General features: G+C 51.8%; 5 protein-coding genes across 5 annotated transcripts; 1 reads left to right on the top strand and 4 right to left on the bottom strand.

The window, feature by feature from the left end:
- Positions 1–148: 148 nt before the first annotated feature.
- LOC128268354 (ubiquitin carboxyl-terminal hydrolase 5) lies at positions 149–3011 on the bottom strand. Its single transcript, XM_053005412.1, has 3 exons — positions 1748–3011; positions 457–1682; positions 149–389 (listed from the first exon to the last, which is right to left on the bottom strand). Exons 1-3 carry the CDS (start codon positions 2884–2886, stop codon positions 217–219), a joined length of 2538 nt encoding a protein of 845 aa, XP_052861372.1. The 5' UTR covers positions 2887–3011; the 3' UTR covers positions 149–216.
- Positions 3012–3482: 471 nt separating this feature from the next.
- LOC128268357 (ATP-binding cassette sub-family F member 1) lies at positions 3483–6043 on the top strand. The gene has a single exon (XM_053005415.1). It carries the CDS (start codon positions 3556–3558, stop codon positions 5947–5949), a length of 2394 nt encoding a protein of 797 aa, XP_052861375.1. The 5' UTR covers positions 3483–3555; the 3' UTR covers positions 5950–6043.
- LOC128278777 (U11/U12 small nuclear ribonucleoprotein 35 kDa protein-like) lies at positions 5994–6778 on the bottom strand. Its single transcript, XM_053017506.1, has 2 exons — positions 6539–6778; positions 5994–6473 (listed from the first exon to the last, which is right to left on the bottom strand). Exons 1-2 carry the CDS (start codon positions 6776–6778, stop codon positions 6042–6044), a joined length of 672 nt encoding a protein of 223 aa, XP_052873466.1. The 3' UTR covers positions 5994–6041.
- A 151-nt stretch (positions 6779–6929) lies between these two features.
- LOC128267472 (protein CWC15 homolog) lies at positions 6930–7830 on the bottom strand. Its single transcript, XM_053004309.1, has 2 exons — positions 7600–7830; positions 6930–7534 (listed from the first exon to the last, which is right to left on the bottom strand). The coding sequence occupies exons 1-2, from the start codon at positions 7728–7730 to the stop codon at positions 6982–6984; spliced, it is 684 nt and encodes a 227-aa protein (XP_052860269.1). The 5' UTR covers positions 7731–7830; the 3' UTR covers positions 6930–6981.
- Positions 7831–8678: 848 nt separating this feature from the next.
- On the bottom strand, positions 8679–9938 carry LOC128267919 (nucleosomal histone kinase 1). The gene is made up of 2 exons (XM_053004873.1): positions 9707–9938; positions 8679–9636 (listed from the first exon to the last, which is right to left on the bottom strand). Exons 1-2 carry the CDS (start codon positions 9869–9871, stop codon positions 8815–8817), a joined length of 987 nt encoding a protein of 328 aa, XP_052860833.1. The 5' UTR covers positions 9872–9938; the 3' UTR covers positions 8679–8814.
- Between the last annotated feature and the right edge of the window lie 4977 nt (positions 9939–14915).

The raw sequence follows: 14915 nt of genomic DNA, 5'->3' as shown, positions 1-14915 counted from the left end.
GAAATAAAGAAGTTGACATTTTCGATTATAAAAAAGGGGCTTGGTGAGCCGAAACTTGTCAGGGCGCCACGCTAGTCCTTTGCTGCCGCCTCCAAATGGTTTTGCTTAGAACATTTCGATTTCTTTTCCTACTAATATTAGTTCACAGTCCACGAGAGCAGTGTTTTGGGGGGTAGAACGGACCCCCGCACATTCGAGTCGTTGTCGGTTCGCACCCTAAACTCGCTGGTAAAGGTACAGGTAACCGAGCTCTTTGGGGGGGTTCTGCGAGATCGCTACCTTGTTGTCGTTGAAGATCACCCACTGGCCGTCCTTCAAGATGTGGCAGACATAGTGTCCGACCTGGGCCGACGCTCCCATGTGTGAGATAAATGCCACCAGTTTGTATTCTGCAGTAGAGGTTAGAGAAGAATGTTGTTCAATTGGATTTTCTGTCTACTTTCGGCTTTAACTTACTGCCAGTTCCATCGCGATATGAAGGTCCCGGGGGTTTGCTGGTGCCAACCGTGGCTTGCGCCGCCGTAGAACCGGAAGCCGCTCCGGCAGCGGCGGCCGTAGCAACACTGTCGAATGTCGCATCATCGATAGCCATCGTGTCCAGCTCGTCCGTATGGGAAAAGATCCAATCGACGGCCCGTTCCGTGTTGTTGCCAGTTTCTCGCAGGGCTTTGCTTGCCTGCCGATCGGTAAAGCCCATTCCCATCAACATTTCCAGTCCGACCGGATCGGGCTCGAACGAGGCCACCGCAGGTTGTGCACCCGTCTTTCCGCCCGTTCCCGGCGGCACGAACGGCGCAGCGAAGTCGGCATCGGCAATGTGTTCCATCATCCACTGGGTGGCCGGTTCGACGCCGGTGTTTTTCGTGAAGAAAATGGCCCGCTTGCACGCTTCCTGTGGGAAGCCCATACCGAGCAGCTGCTCCATGACCTCCGGATCCATCGGTGGTGGCGTTGGCGGACGGCCCACGATATCGGGCAGCTCCTCCTCGTTCGGCTGCTTGCCCGTTCCGCGCAGTGTTTCGAGATCCAGCACCTCCGGGATGTCGATCGCCACGTCCAGCTTGATCGAGGTCCAGTCCTCCTTGAGGGTGAACTTTTTCAGGTGCAACATCAAATAGTCCGGCATCGAGGCGAGTTTCGTCGTCTTTTTGGCGGTCGTTTTGGCGTTGATCGCCGAGCTGTAGAACTGATCGACCAACTCGGGCTGCGCGAACGTGTCGAGACAAGCGGCCAGCGGAATCTTCGGTCGCACCAAGCTGTCCGGATCGAGCCGGCGACCCTCCTTGTCGGCCGCTTCGCGCTCCGCCTCGTATCGCTTCACCTCCTCGATATTGGTGGCCTTCTGCAGCGGAATCTGGAGCGGCAGGCACCACTCATCGCGCCGATTGTACATCACTTTACCGCTCGAGCAACACTCGACACGATCCTCGATGCAGAACTTGAGCGCGTCGGCCGGATTCGCCTGATGACGGCTGTGCTTCTCGAGGGTGCTGACCAGGTGCAAGAAGAACTCTTGCGCGTCCTGCTGCTGTTTGGTCGAAAAGTCCGGATGGCCCTGACCGATCAGCGCCTTAAACATGGTCGGAGCAATGCCACCACTCGTCGGATCGCCGACCGTATCGAGGCTGTTCTCCGACAGCACACTGTACTTGCCACTGCACAAACCCGTACCCAACTTGGCCCTGTGGGGAAAAAACGGTACAGAATGTCTTTATTGCTTTAACGAAACATGACTCACTGGACTTACATCTGCACGTTAAAATCATTCGCCGGGTCGGCCGGTGCATTGTCGAAGATTGCGCCTGATCCGTCCACGAAGCGTCGCACAAAGTCCGGGATCGTGTACATCACCTGCATGACGCTGTTGAGGTAACAGGTGTTGCCGAGGTTCTTCATGCCCGTGTAACCCGGACCGGCGATCGGTTTCAGTTGGCTAGCGCTCTCGCACAGAATGCCCCACTCGCCGATACGTTGGTTCAGATCCAGCTCCAGCTCGATCATCGATTTCTCCGTCTTCTCCAGCTGGCCCACGTTGATGCCCCAGTGGGCGAGGTGCTTGACCAGGTGCGGATCCTCTACCATATCGTCTTCGCTGTAACTGTAAACGTCACCCTTGCCGTCGGCCGTAATCGTTCCCAGTTTGACCGCCAACGGGTACGACGTTTCCTTGTAGTGGTTGACGGCGTGATCGTTGCCACCCGAACCGTCAAAGAACTTGCGGCCGCACATGATCGAACCGTCGGTCAGATTCAGCCACAGGTTGCTGGTGAGATCACACTTTTCACACTTCCAGCCGGTCGGTGGAATCTTCCGCCCGTTGGCCAGCTGTAGCAGATCGGCTGCGTGGCGCGACACTTGACGGATTTCGCCGTCCCACGTACCGGCGAGCTGTTCCCGTTCGCGCTTCACCGAGGCCGCTTCGGCACGCTGTATCGCATCGACCGCATTCTGTACCAGCAGCGGGAGTTCCGGATCGGGGTACTCTAGGCGCACGGCACCGGAACCATCGTCCGCGAACACTACCACCTTGAAGTGCTCCTTGTACTCGTACTTTTTGTTATCGACCGTCGCACCACCCTCGACCCCGATCGCTAGTCGGGTGATTTTCTTCTCGGGCCCCTCGGCCCCACTCCCACCGGAAGTGCCCGATGCCGGATCCGGGAGCTCAGTTTTGTCCCGCTTCAGGTGCAGAAACACCCGGTTGCCCGATCGTTGGGCGTAGCGGGACGCGTGCTCCTCGCCGAAACCGAGAAACGTGGCCAAACTCACGTACAGCCCCGTGGCCGACTCTGGTGTGTCGAACGAGTAGACGCATTCCTCCTTGTAGACGTTATCGCTGGCGCAGGGTACCTTCACCTGGGCGAGATGCTTCTGGAGCGTTTCCATCGCGCGCAACGCTTGTTGGCCAACCTGGTGCTGCTACTGTTGCTTGGCGTACCCTAGCGCGTAGTACCTCCGATGTATCGAGCGAGGCAGTGAGCAATCTAGTTAATTTCACTTCCCCACGGTGCTTTTTCTGCACAATCACGAAAAACGATAATGGATAATGGAGTACCAATATGCCGACGATGCCGACGATGACTTTTTGCAAGCGGCGCGCTGCAGCGCCACCTTTTGACAGCCGGTGACGTAAAGCGTAACGGTTTTGCTTGCATGCACCTTGGGCACAGGGAAATGAAAGATTTAACTGATGTATCATTGAAAAACTATAACAGTACATTTATTTACTTACCAAAAAATGTGTAAAATGAATGCTTTCCTCAGCCTAACATTATTCTTAAAGTTAAAGCGTTAAAAAGGATTTTGAACATAATTCAGCACACATGTGTAGCAATCTTGGTATTGCAAAATGCAGTGTCTTCTTCTTCTTTGAAGTTCTGCCTGTCTTGCATAAACGTCACAGCCAAAATAAGGTAACATTCCGCAATCACGCACGTTGTCGCAGTCCAGGGGATTGCACCACCGACCGACAACCTTCCGGAAGAATCACCACCTAACCGCCGGGCCAAACTACGGCCAGAGTTGTGCTACGTGGTTACGTCGGCTGCCGTCGAAATGCCACCGAAAAAGAAGGGCAACAAAAAGAACCAGGACTGGGAGGACGACGATCAGTCGGAGAAATCGTCGATCGTACTGGATCCACCCGCTGGTGGCGGTGGTAAAAGTGCGAAAAAGAAGGGAGGCAAAGTTGACAACGTGGTAGATTCGGACGATGAAAGTGTGCCAGCTGGACGGGGCAAAAAGGGCGCAGCATCTGCACCGGCCAGCTCCGGAGCTGGTGGTAAAAAGGGCAAAAAAGGCAGAAAAGGTGATGACGATTGGAGTGATAATGAGGAACCACCGGCGGCGGCGAGTAAAGGGCGCAGCAAGGCACCACCGATTGTGGATTCCGATGAGGAGGAGAAGAAACCGGCCGTAAAATCGGGTCAGGGCAAGAAGGAACAGAAGAAGGCACCGGCGAAGGCCAAAGGAAAGGGCAAGAAGGATGACGATTGGTCGGATAAGGAAGAGAAGGAGATCGATCTACTAGCGGGCGGTGGCGGTGCATCGGACGATGACGAGGATGACGATGGGGACCGGATGTTGGCCATGATGAGCAAAAAGGGGGCCAAAAAGAAGCAGCAGCAAACGGCCAAAAGCAAAAAGGTGGCCGCTAAACGGCAGGATTCGGAGGAGGAAGACTGTGAAGAAGAGCTGGAGAGTGAACCGGAAGTAGTGCCATCGAAAGTGGAGGTTCAACCAAAGGAAACACCCAAAGCAACGCCAGCACCGCCGGAAGTGAAGAAGGATGAACCGGCCAAACCAGCCCCCGAGGTGGAAAAGCAGCTGGAACCAGCCAAACCTCCCCCCGAGGCGGGAAAGCCGGTGAAACCCAAAGTAGAAGCTCAACCTGAGCCAGAACCGGAACCCGAAAGTGAACGTCAAGCGAGCCCCGATCCAGAAGTTGATGAGATGGCGGATAGGGTGGCCGAAGAACTGTCCTTGGACGATGCGGGCGAAGAGAAGGAGAAAAAGTTGACGCACAAGGAAAAAAAGAAGCTCAAGAAGCAGCAAGAGTTCGAGAAAATGCAGGAAGCGATGCTTCGGAAGGGTGGCCAGGGCCATTCGGATCTGGATAGCAACTTTACGATGTCGCAAGCCCTGAAGACGGGCAACCAGAGCAAGCACCAGGAGCATGCGGTTGATATAAAGATCGAAAATTTTACCATTTCGGCCAAGGGTAACGATCTGTTCGTGAACGCGAACCTGCTGATTGCCAACGGGCGCCACTACGGGCTGGTTGGTCCGAACGGCCACGGCAAGACGACGCTGCTGCGTCACATCGCTAACCGTGCCTTTGCCATTCCGCCCAACATCGATGTGTTGCTCTGCGAACAGGAGGTGGTGGCGGACGAAACATCCGCCGTCGAGACCGTGCTGAAGGCGGACGTGAAGCGCACGGCGCTGCTGAAAGAGTGCAAGGAACTGGAGGATGCGGTCGAGAGTGGCAAAATCGAACTACAAGATAAGCTGCAGGAGGTTTACAACGAGCTGAAGGCGATCGGGGCCGATTCCGCGGAACCGCGCGCCCGCCGTATCTTGGCGGGGTTGGGTTTTTCGCGCGCAATGCAAAACCGTCCTACGAACGCGTTTTCCGGTGGCTGGCGTATGCGTGTGTCGCTCGCCAGGGCTCTGTTTATCGAACCGACGCTGCTGCTGCTCGATGAACCGACGAACCATCTCGATCTGAACGCCGTCATTTGGCTGGACAACTATCTGCAGGGCTGGAAGAAGACGCTGCTGATCGTTTCTCACGATCAGTCGTTCCTGGACAATGTGTGCAACGAGATCATCCACTTGGACACCAAGAAGCTGTACTATTACAAGGGCAACTACACGATGTTCAAGAAGATGTACGTTCAGAAGCGCAAGGAGATGGTCAAGGACTACGAGAAGCAGGAGCGCCGGTTGAAGGAGCTGAAGGCACACGGACAGTCAAAGAAGGCAGCCGAGAAGAAGCAGAAGGAGAACTTAACTCGCAAACAGGAGAAGGGCCGCACTAAGAACCAGAAACCGGGCGAAGAGGACGAGGGCCCGGTTGAGCTGCTGTCCCGACCGAAGGAATACATCGTGGATCTCTCCGGTGGCCAGAAGGCTCGTGTTGCGCTGGCGGAATTGTGTCTCAATGCGCCCGACGTGCTGATTCTCGATGAACCGACCAACAATCTGGACATTGAGTCGATCGATGCCCTTGCCGATGCAATCAACGATTACAAGGGCGGCGTGATAATCGTTTCGCACGACGAACGTTTAATTCGGGAGACCGAGTGTGCCCTGTACGTGATCGAGGACCAGACGATCAACGAGGTGGACGGTGATTTCGACGATTACCGAAAGGAGGTGTTGGACAGCTTGGGCGAGATTATCAACAACCCGAGTATATCGGCCAACGCCGCGGTGCTGCAGTGATCGCTTGGCGGTGGCAACAAGACCGCGGTGGAATTAGTGTTGCTTCTGCGTCCTGTTTTTATTATTACGTTTAAATATATACACAATTTGCCTCAAACGATCCTTTTAGCTCCTTCTTTCACTTTGGTGTCACTGTAACTTTCCGCACCTTCCCTCCGATGGCGCACGCGCCGGTTCCACTCGCTGACACTGGACACACCAGAACCGGTGCCCTCGAGAAACGGTCTCCGGAACGGTTGGACTTTGCAGCCGAATCGCAGCTGAGACGATGTTTTTCGTCCGCCAAATCCACCACCTAACCGACGCGGCTTCCAACCTTCGAGCCGCCGTTCCCACTCTTCATCGACCAGAATTTCCTTGCCTTCGATGGTGCACCCGTGCATTCGATCGATAGCGCGCAGAGCCTCGTCGCGGGTGCTGTACTCGATGAATGCATATCCCCGCGGCATCCCGGTGACCGTATCGGTGACGAGTCGTGATTTTACGATCGTTCCGAACGGGCTAAACTTTGAGATCAGTTTTTCCTGCGAATGGGTAGTCATTTGAATTGTTTCTCTTTCTTTTGGACAGTAGTCTTCCACACACTTACTTCGGTCACCGAGTGCGCCAAGCGCCCAACAAAGATTGTGTGCAACGGATTACCCTGCACTTTGCGGTTCGGTTTGTAGTGCGAGTTTAGCGCCCGTGTTAACGCCCTATCGTGTGCATGTGCGTCCGTGCCGTCGATTGAACCGACACGAATCGGATCGTACACGTCCGAGACGTACTTTGACCACCGTTCCGGGGGATTGCGGCGACCGGGAGAGTCATTTTCGTTTGGATTTGGCATCGATTTTAAAACGCTGGAAGCAGTTAAATTTCAAATTACACTTTCAACACGTCGTTTGTTCGCTAGTTTTTTTGTTTACATCCCAGATATCTCTGACACAGCTGTCAGATTCGTTGACGACAAAGAATAAGCTGAAAAATCTCCCTTTTACTGTGAAAAGAATACCCTTTATTGACGATTACAACTAATGCTATAGACGATGCTTATTTAATGTATTTATCCATAAACTTCTTGTGAAAATCGGAACGCAACGAATCGTTGATAAAGTTATTCGCCTTCTTGTCCGGTTCCGAGCGGGCACAGTTCTTGAATACGACATCATCGTCCCAGCGGCGTTTCACCTTCAGCTCTGCCTTGGCAGTGGACGAGTAATTCAGCAGTGGGTTGCCGGACAGAATGTTTTCCATGCGAATCTTTTCCTCTTCCTGCTGTTTACTGCGCTCCCGGTGGGCCTGTTCCGATGCTCGCTCCTGTTTGATCTTGTTCAATTCCGCCAGCAATGCAGCCGTGTCGTCTTCGTCCGAGTCCGAGTCGGAATTTTCGCTGTCAGCCGGATCATCAGCATCAAGGTTTTGTGGAGCGTCCAACTTTTGTCTCTTCGCAGATCCGCCGGTTACAGCAGCCGATTCCGTTCCTCGACGAGCCGAGATCGGAACGGCCGAGCCCTTGGTTTGTTTGTTGTCACGTTCGCGTTTTTCCAGTTCCTCACGGAAGTCACGGTTGCGCAGCTCCTCGGCAGTGCTCTGGCCTTGGTCCCTGCGAAAAGTGGCCAAAAAAGACTGTCGAAGTGATGAATGGTAAAAATATGGTTCTGAGCCTACCTATATTTCAGTTTCGTGTGTCCGGGCAAATCGCGACTGCTGTATTGTTTGGAGAGCGCACTGAGATCCTTTTCTCCGCGACCGGTACCGCCGCGAGCGGGATCGAAAGTTGGACGAGCTGCAGTCGTCATGTTAGTTTTCGGCAAACTAAAGAACTATTTGGATAATTCACTACGACTAAAAACAGGAATTGTCCGCACGAGATTAGCACGAACAACGAATTGGTAAACAACACGATTCTTGACTTTCTGTCAGATCTCGTACCAACCGTGAGTAACGTAGGTAACGCTCGATGAGCGCGTTACGGGTCGGGAATTAATTTACAGTGAAGCGCAAAAATATGTCAGTTGATTTGAAACAATACAAAACCTGTTTTCCAACCGTCTCCTTCTCCGGGTTTGGAATTCAATTGTCCGTTCATTGGTATTGCCAGGCGCATGCTTCCGAAAAGCAATTTATGAACGAATAGTAATAAATGCAAAACACCTGGCACGAGAGGTTGTCACCCAACGTTGTCTCCAGTTGGAAACAATCACGTGATGGCCAGGTGGCGCACTCGCACTGTTATTTCATTCAGCAACAATGATGTATGAAAACTGGATCAGTTATGCAAATGATTACGTTTACATCCCGCAATGCAGGTTCATTGACGTCGTCCGGAATAAATTCCTCCCAGGAAACATGTCTGAACATGTGTAGTAAAATCTGGTCGCACAACAAAACACTGCATTGTTGTGCGCTCATTCGTCATTGCATAAATAGGCAGGCAATGCGTCCTAAAATACATATTCAATAAGCAATGCGACAACTTTATGGCTTATATCAGCACTATGTTAATATGATGGTTGAAAAATAAACAATTAAGTCTTTATTAAACTCAATCAGACGAAGACGTGACTAAACCCGTGTGTTGGCTTGGAGGGTTTCAAAGATGAGCTATGAGGGGCAGATGAGGGCTATCGTTGCGGGAAGCTGATGACTAATTTAAACTGGTTTTTATTATATCAAGCATTACCCAGGCAACGGATGGAGATGATGAAAAATAGAGGAGAGCATTCTTTATTGTTAGATAACGCAGTATAATTTTTTAGGTTAGGTTGTGATAATCATGGCGAACGCTCTGTGCAATAAGTTAATAACAATGGATAAGGTCACTAATCTTAATTGAGAAGATTTTCCTTTGTGTGACTTGTAGCGGATCATACAAAATGCATTTCAATTTTCTTCATCAAATTCTAGTGGCCCCTTGGTCGGTGCACCGAGCTTCACCAGGCCGTCTTTGAATACTTTGCTAAGCGTCGAATATTTTGGCACTTCATAACAGCCCAAGCCAGCGACCAGTTTCATGTATTTTTCGATCGGCTTGAAGTTCGTGCTTTTGCCAGCGAAGCAACTTTTCAGCGAACCAGTCAAATCGTCCCAAAAATCCTTCTTCATTGCTTCCACTTTGGCCATGTCCTTCAGACTCCGTTGCGCTTCCCAGGGCAGTGAACCGCCGGCCCACGCGATCAGATTATAAGCCAAAATTTCCAGATCACCACGGACCGTTGTGAGGCCCGCATGAGCATCGCGCGACGTATACTCGATGGTGCCGTTGTGCTTTTTCTTTGGATCCGGTTTGGTTCCGTCCGGAGCAATCCGCGCCGTGAGGCCAAAGTCTACCAAGAACACATGCTCGCTTGCCTGCTCCCGGAACCCTAGGGTTATGTTGGCGGCCTTCAGGTCCGCGTGCACATACTGGCAGGAGTGTATGTACTCCAGTACGTCGATCATCTGGAGCGCAATCCGGTAAACCGTATGAACGGGAATCATTTTACCGTTGCGCAGATAAACGGACTGCAGACTCTCGCCGTAGCGCGGAATCACTAGGAAGCGATACTTGGTTCCGTCGATCTCCTGTGATCCACTGCCCAGGAAGTGTGGCACCCCGAGATGCTTTAGTTTGTGTCGCTTGCGATAGTCATCCAGACCGTCCTTCAGTAGATGCTTCATGTAGAAGCTTTTCTCTACAAAAAGTGGCCCATTCGTGTGCGGCTCCTGTTTGCAGAATGGAGAGAGGAAAACTTAGCAAAACACGAGGAAAGCACGTCGGTTGAGCCCTTCTTACAATCTTCACCACCAATGGATAGTGATCGAAAGATCGCGGAGTCGACGCGCTCGTGTCGTGGGCGCAGTATATGTCTCCGAAACCTCCGCTTCCGATCGATGGGCCAACCTTCCACTGTTTCTTTTGTGTCGTGGTCAACAGTGTCCCAGCCGGTATCTGCTGCATACGATTGGCCTTCTTCCGTGGTGGAGCTCGTTTCGGCGTCACCGCACCGGCGGCGGCATTTGCTCGCTTCCGAGTGCTCATTTTGGCAAACACAGTTTGCGTCACACTGAATATTTATTTTCCAACCGATGCGGGAGATCAAGAAAACGGAACGGAAATGCTTTTTAGATACTATCGTTTACTAAAATAACTGAACGGGAGATTTTAACAGCGACGAAACTTTGCTTCATTCGCGAGGACGCGAGCTCGAAGTTATGTTGTGTTTGAACTGACAGCCGGCTTTGGCGCTTCTTCGTTCATCTGTTGCCAAGGTGACTAGATGCGCCGAGACTGCAATCGCGTTGACTATTTGTATTGGCAGTTAAAGATAACGGTTTTTCGGGAGGAACTTAGCTTGTTTGGCGGAATGATTACTCTGGTCGTACTATTTTGTGAACGCCTCTGTATTATTCCTTTAACTTCGCAATCCATATTTGGATGATGTCATGCCGGCCTTCAGATGATAGTGCCGGCCCAGAGATTCGCAATCATGGCGCAATAGTCACACATCGGAAGCGTTCCGTGTCAATCAAACACAACGATAGATAAACGGCCAATTTTTGGGCAGCGACAGATCTCGTTTTAGGGTACGCGTTGCTCTTGCTTATGGTAATTGACGCAACGGCGCATGCAGATGTCGACGCGAGACAATACCGATCCACAGATCCGCGGTTGTCGCAGCGATAAGAGTTTCTCCGACGGTGTCTCAGGTATATCACGTGAGTTGTCCCACACGGTGTAAACCGATTAGGGTCCGTTGTTTCGGGGAAACGCAAAAGATGGTTGGCCATTTCAATGTCACATCCGGGCTGTTCATAAGTTGTTAATGAGTGGCTTGTAATAGGGTGGCAGCGATTGGAGACATTCGAAGCCAAACACCCGGTACGACACCGGGCACAGATCGGGTGTAACATCAAAGCTCACGGTGCACGCCACCGCGCAGACTCGTGATGCTCACGTGAAGCTCATCGCTGTTTATCGGAGGGCACGACTCGCTCGGCGAAACGGATGATCACGGGAGTATATTACCGTATCGTGGCTACGGCCGGAGGTGTCTCGGTTTCTTGGCAGCGTTATCAGCATGATTCGTTGAATGTGCACGGGACTAGCGTGACTTCAAAGTGCCACAAAGTGCCCGATAAGTGGCTCAGCCGGCAATGAGAGGAAAGCCGGCTGAAGAGCAAAGATCGCTGAGTAATCGCCAAGAATAGCACCTTTCGCCCGGGTCGCTCGCTTTATCAGGAAGCGATGCAACTTTTGTGCGGATCTTATTAAATTATCTTTATTGCTCCCGCAGCCCAATTGACAAAGTAACGACCGTAATTGGCAATTTATTTTCACGTGTTTCGTCAAAGACAAAATCGTGTCCCCCGGGGAACACGGGGACTGTTTGGTTTTGGGAAGGTAATAGGGGCTCAGAGCTCCGCGATAGAACCGTTCGAAGGTGTTCGGGGGGATTGTAAATCAATTAATATATAGTAGTCTCATTGTTTTGTGGAACGTCGTGACATGCGCTAGCGCGACACTAGGAAATGTTTAGCACGCCGAGACCACGGCCTGGACAATGCATGTCACTCGGCGGAGGCAATCGTGCGAAACGAAGGGATTTATGGTTACGGGAGAATGACTAGGGAAGACCTCCCGCTAATTCCCCCAGTTGACGGGTATTTATCCAGCGATGATTGATTGATTAGCGCCGTGCCGGACGTGGCTGCGGAGAACGCAATCTTGATACAGCCAATCGACGGCCAATCGGAAGGCGTCTGGCGACAACACCACCGTCGGGCACCGTCGGTTAGCGGTCGTCTGGGGAAGATAGGGCGCTGTGATTTATGCGGAGCAGGAGGAGTATTACTGTTTGGCAATACATCTTCGCTAGTCAAGCGCTGACCTTTGTACACCTGCGCAGAATCCTGGCGCCGCGTTGGAGCAGGAAAGGGCTTGCGGGACGCGATCGCCAGGTGAAGGTAGACTTTTTGGAGCCATAGCTTGGAGGAGAGACTTTCACCAACACAAAGGACACATTTCGGGATGGTTGCCTTAGTTGTAGTACAAGCCTAACATATTTATAGTACACGGTTGCATGCGCGACTAGTGGTGGTAGTAAATGTGGATGCGTTTGTTGCCGCGGGCTCGAAGTACTCGAACATAAAACACTTGACGCGCATGCATCGACGGCTTATCTGGCTAGGCGAGTACTGTCTAGTTCATTGTATGTAAAAACATTTTTTAAACTCCTTACAAACAATAGAATCTGGTTTGTTCTGCTTCCAGCTGAACTGTACCGAATTGATAGGAAGTAAAAACACAGCCGAAAAGGCTTTTTGATACGTGTACACCACATTTGGGAAATACTGGCCGTTTTCGGTGGCTCCCAATACTTGACTTTGAACTGTCGTATTCTGGGCTATGACGACAAACCGGGTACTTATTGTGGGCAATAAAACGGTTTGTCTTTAAGCGTTTGGTCCGTTCGTCTCCGCGCCGGGAAAGTACCGCGATAGTGCGGAGAGCAGCGGGGAAATCGCGCGGTCGCATAGTCAGTCGCGTAGAACAGTAAACACCATTAGCATACACGAAAGCGGGGAGACGGATGACGGGATGGTGGCGATTTTGCGCCAGGAAAAGAACGTGCGAACGGGTAATTAAAAACGTGCCTGATGATCACTTGGGATTAGGTAATGACGAACGCAACCATCTTGACGGGTTCGCGCCTGGACTTCAAAGGCCAGTTGCGACTGGAGGAGGACACGCACGTGACGGACTGTCAACGGCTCGAGTGTGGAGAGAAATTGAAGACTTTTATTGGCCCAACCATTTGGGTGCAATTCAGTCACGGGCAGAACACATTGTAAACTGATTTAAGTCTTACCACCGGCCGGGTCGGTCAGGTGAGGCCGGTCCGGTGTCGTCGTAGAAGCAATTTTTCCGGAAATGATTCGTGGAAATTGTCTGGTGCGAGATTTGTTTTATTAGGTGACCTGTTTGCAAACTGGGCACTTTGAAGATTCCGAGGCTTGTGTTTACGAGAGTTGCGGTCGGTCGGTCGGTCGATGTTGAGTAATTCCACTCTAATCCTCGTCTGCTGACTGATCATGACCGCATTTGATCGCCTTTGATTGGAGTGGTCAACTGAGTAGATAACTTGATTGACCACCTTATCTTACCGAACCGGGCAAGGTCGTTTCGCTGCTGGGCTGGGGCCCTTCTGCTGCCGGCCGGTACGCAGGTGCAGGTGACACCCTAGCGACAAGGTGAAACCGAACCGCGGCTATCAATTGAAGACGAATGGGTTGGCTGAATATGTTCGTACACGAAGGGTGCAAATTGAGCCGGGATTCACCACCATTACCAGCCGGAGAGCAATAAAACCGGAAGGCCCTAGACGGGGATTTCGTAAGTGGCAGTTGGTTAAAGCCCAGCAGCCGTTAGACGGGTCACGTTGATCAGTTTACGGCAGTTGATTGAGCAGGTGGCAGCTATGCCAAGAACGGGATGCCCAGGACAGAAGAGTAATTAGTAGTAGCCACACACAGAGCAGGGGAACACACGCCAGCTGGAATGTAAACAATTCGATAAGCGTGCGCCGTTTTGAAAATCATTCGAAGCGAAAAACACTTCAATTTTGATCCCAAACGCTTGATTCCTCCAACGGACTGGACAAAAGGAACGCCCAACTCTGCCGACCGTCTCAGGGGCATGTCGAATTGGTTGTTTTTGTGTTCACGATGTCGCTTCTCACTGTTTGAAGACACTATTTACTTACTGTTCGCAAGCGTTTGTGTGTTGGGAAAAAATGAACCGTTTGCTGGACGAGTCGGCAAACAATCACGTTCAAGAGGCCCAAAGTAGTAACAGCGGTAGCCGTGAGCCTGTTCGCCCCGATTTGGTGAAGTATTTTTTTATGATTAGTAGAGCAATGCTCGGAGAGGTAGTATCCAGTTTGAAGTGGCCATACTAAACCTTGAGTAGATATCAGTAAGTTTACATTTGAACTACAAATCTAATTAAGAAAATTATTAAGAAAAAAATAAGGAATTCCCGAAAGCAGACCTCAGGACGATCTGGGATGGGTTGAGCGAGAAAGAGAGAGCACCGCCGTTTCGTAGAATGAGATGCGGGAATGCGCTTATCACCTGCACTCGGACACCACTGTCCCGGACGGATGATGGTGAGGGGTGCGCGGTCGATGAGCCTTGTGTACCGAGCTCTTATCACCGCGCGCCCCCTGCACTCCTTCCCAGAAGGATCGCTCTCGGAGAAAGAAAGGGACAGATAAAGAGTGAGCGAGAAAGAGCGGTATCTGACGCCTTCTCCGAATGCCTCGTGTGCGTCCTGATAAAGAGCCGTCCGTCGACGGGCCGATTGACGGGCGATCGGTTCACGCGGTGGTGTGCGTGCGCGTGGCGCGTCGTAAACGATCGCGCCGCTTGCCGTAGTGGTGCGAGCGCGGCTTTTATATAAATAATCAACTACCAGCCGGTGCGGTCGAGTGTATTTCCTCAGTAGCTCCCCGGAGGTGTGCTCGAGAGATTCACGTCCTCAGGACGACCCATCATCACCGACCGTGCCTTGCTAGTGTCGTGCTCCGTCGTTCACGATCACCACCACGTGCGTGATCTTCTCGTTTCGTGGGAAGAACAACACCGCAATGGGTCAACGGCTCGCCAGCAGCACGGTTCTTCTGCGCTTTGACAGCAACAGTCCCGGTTGTCACGTTTGAGAAGCTGCCTCAGCTTCCAAACCGCCCGGTAAATAGTCTCCTCATCCCTTAACCCTGCACATACCAGACCATAACAGATCGGTTTGCCTTCCGAAGTCCTTCGGATCGGATTTACCAACATCACCAACGCACACTTCAGCTTTACGGACAATCCGTGCGTCGTGTAAGTAACTGGCCCGAAGTGCGTCACGATTTAAATGTGTCACCAATCCCATCTATCCGTTCCATCCGTTCATCAGTGTGTGTGTGTGTTCTTGTGTACGTTAATTTGCACGCCGAGCG

The sequence above is a fragment of the Anopheles cruzii genome, chromosome 2, assembly GCF_943734635.1.
Source record: "Anopheles cruzii chromosome 2, idAnoCruzAS_RS32_06, whole genome shotgun sequence".
Lineage (NCBI taxonomy): Eukaryota > Metazoa > Arthropoda > Insecta > Diptera > Culicidae > Anopheles > Anopheles cruzii.
This window is presented reverse-complemented; position numbering and strand designations above follow the sequence as displayed.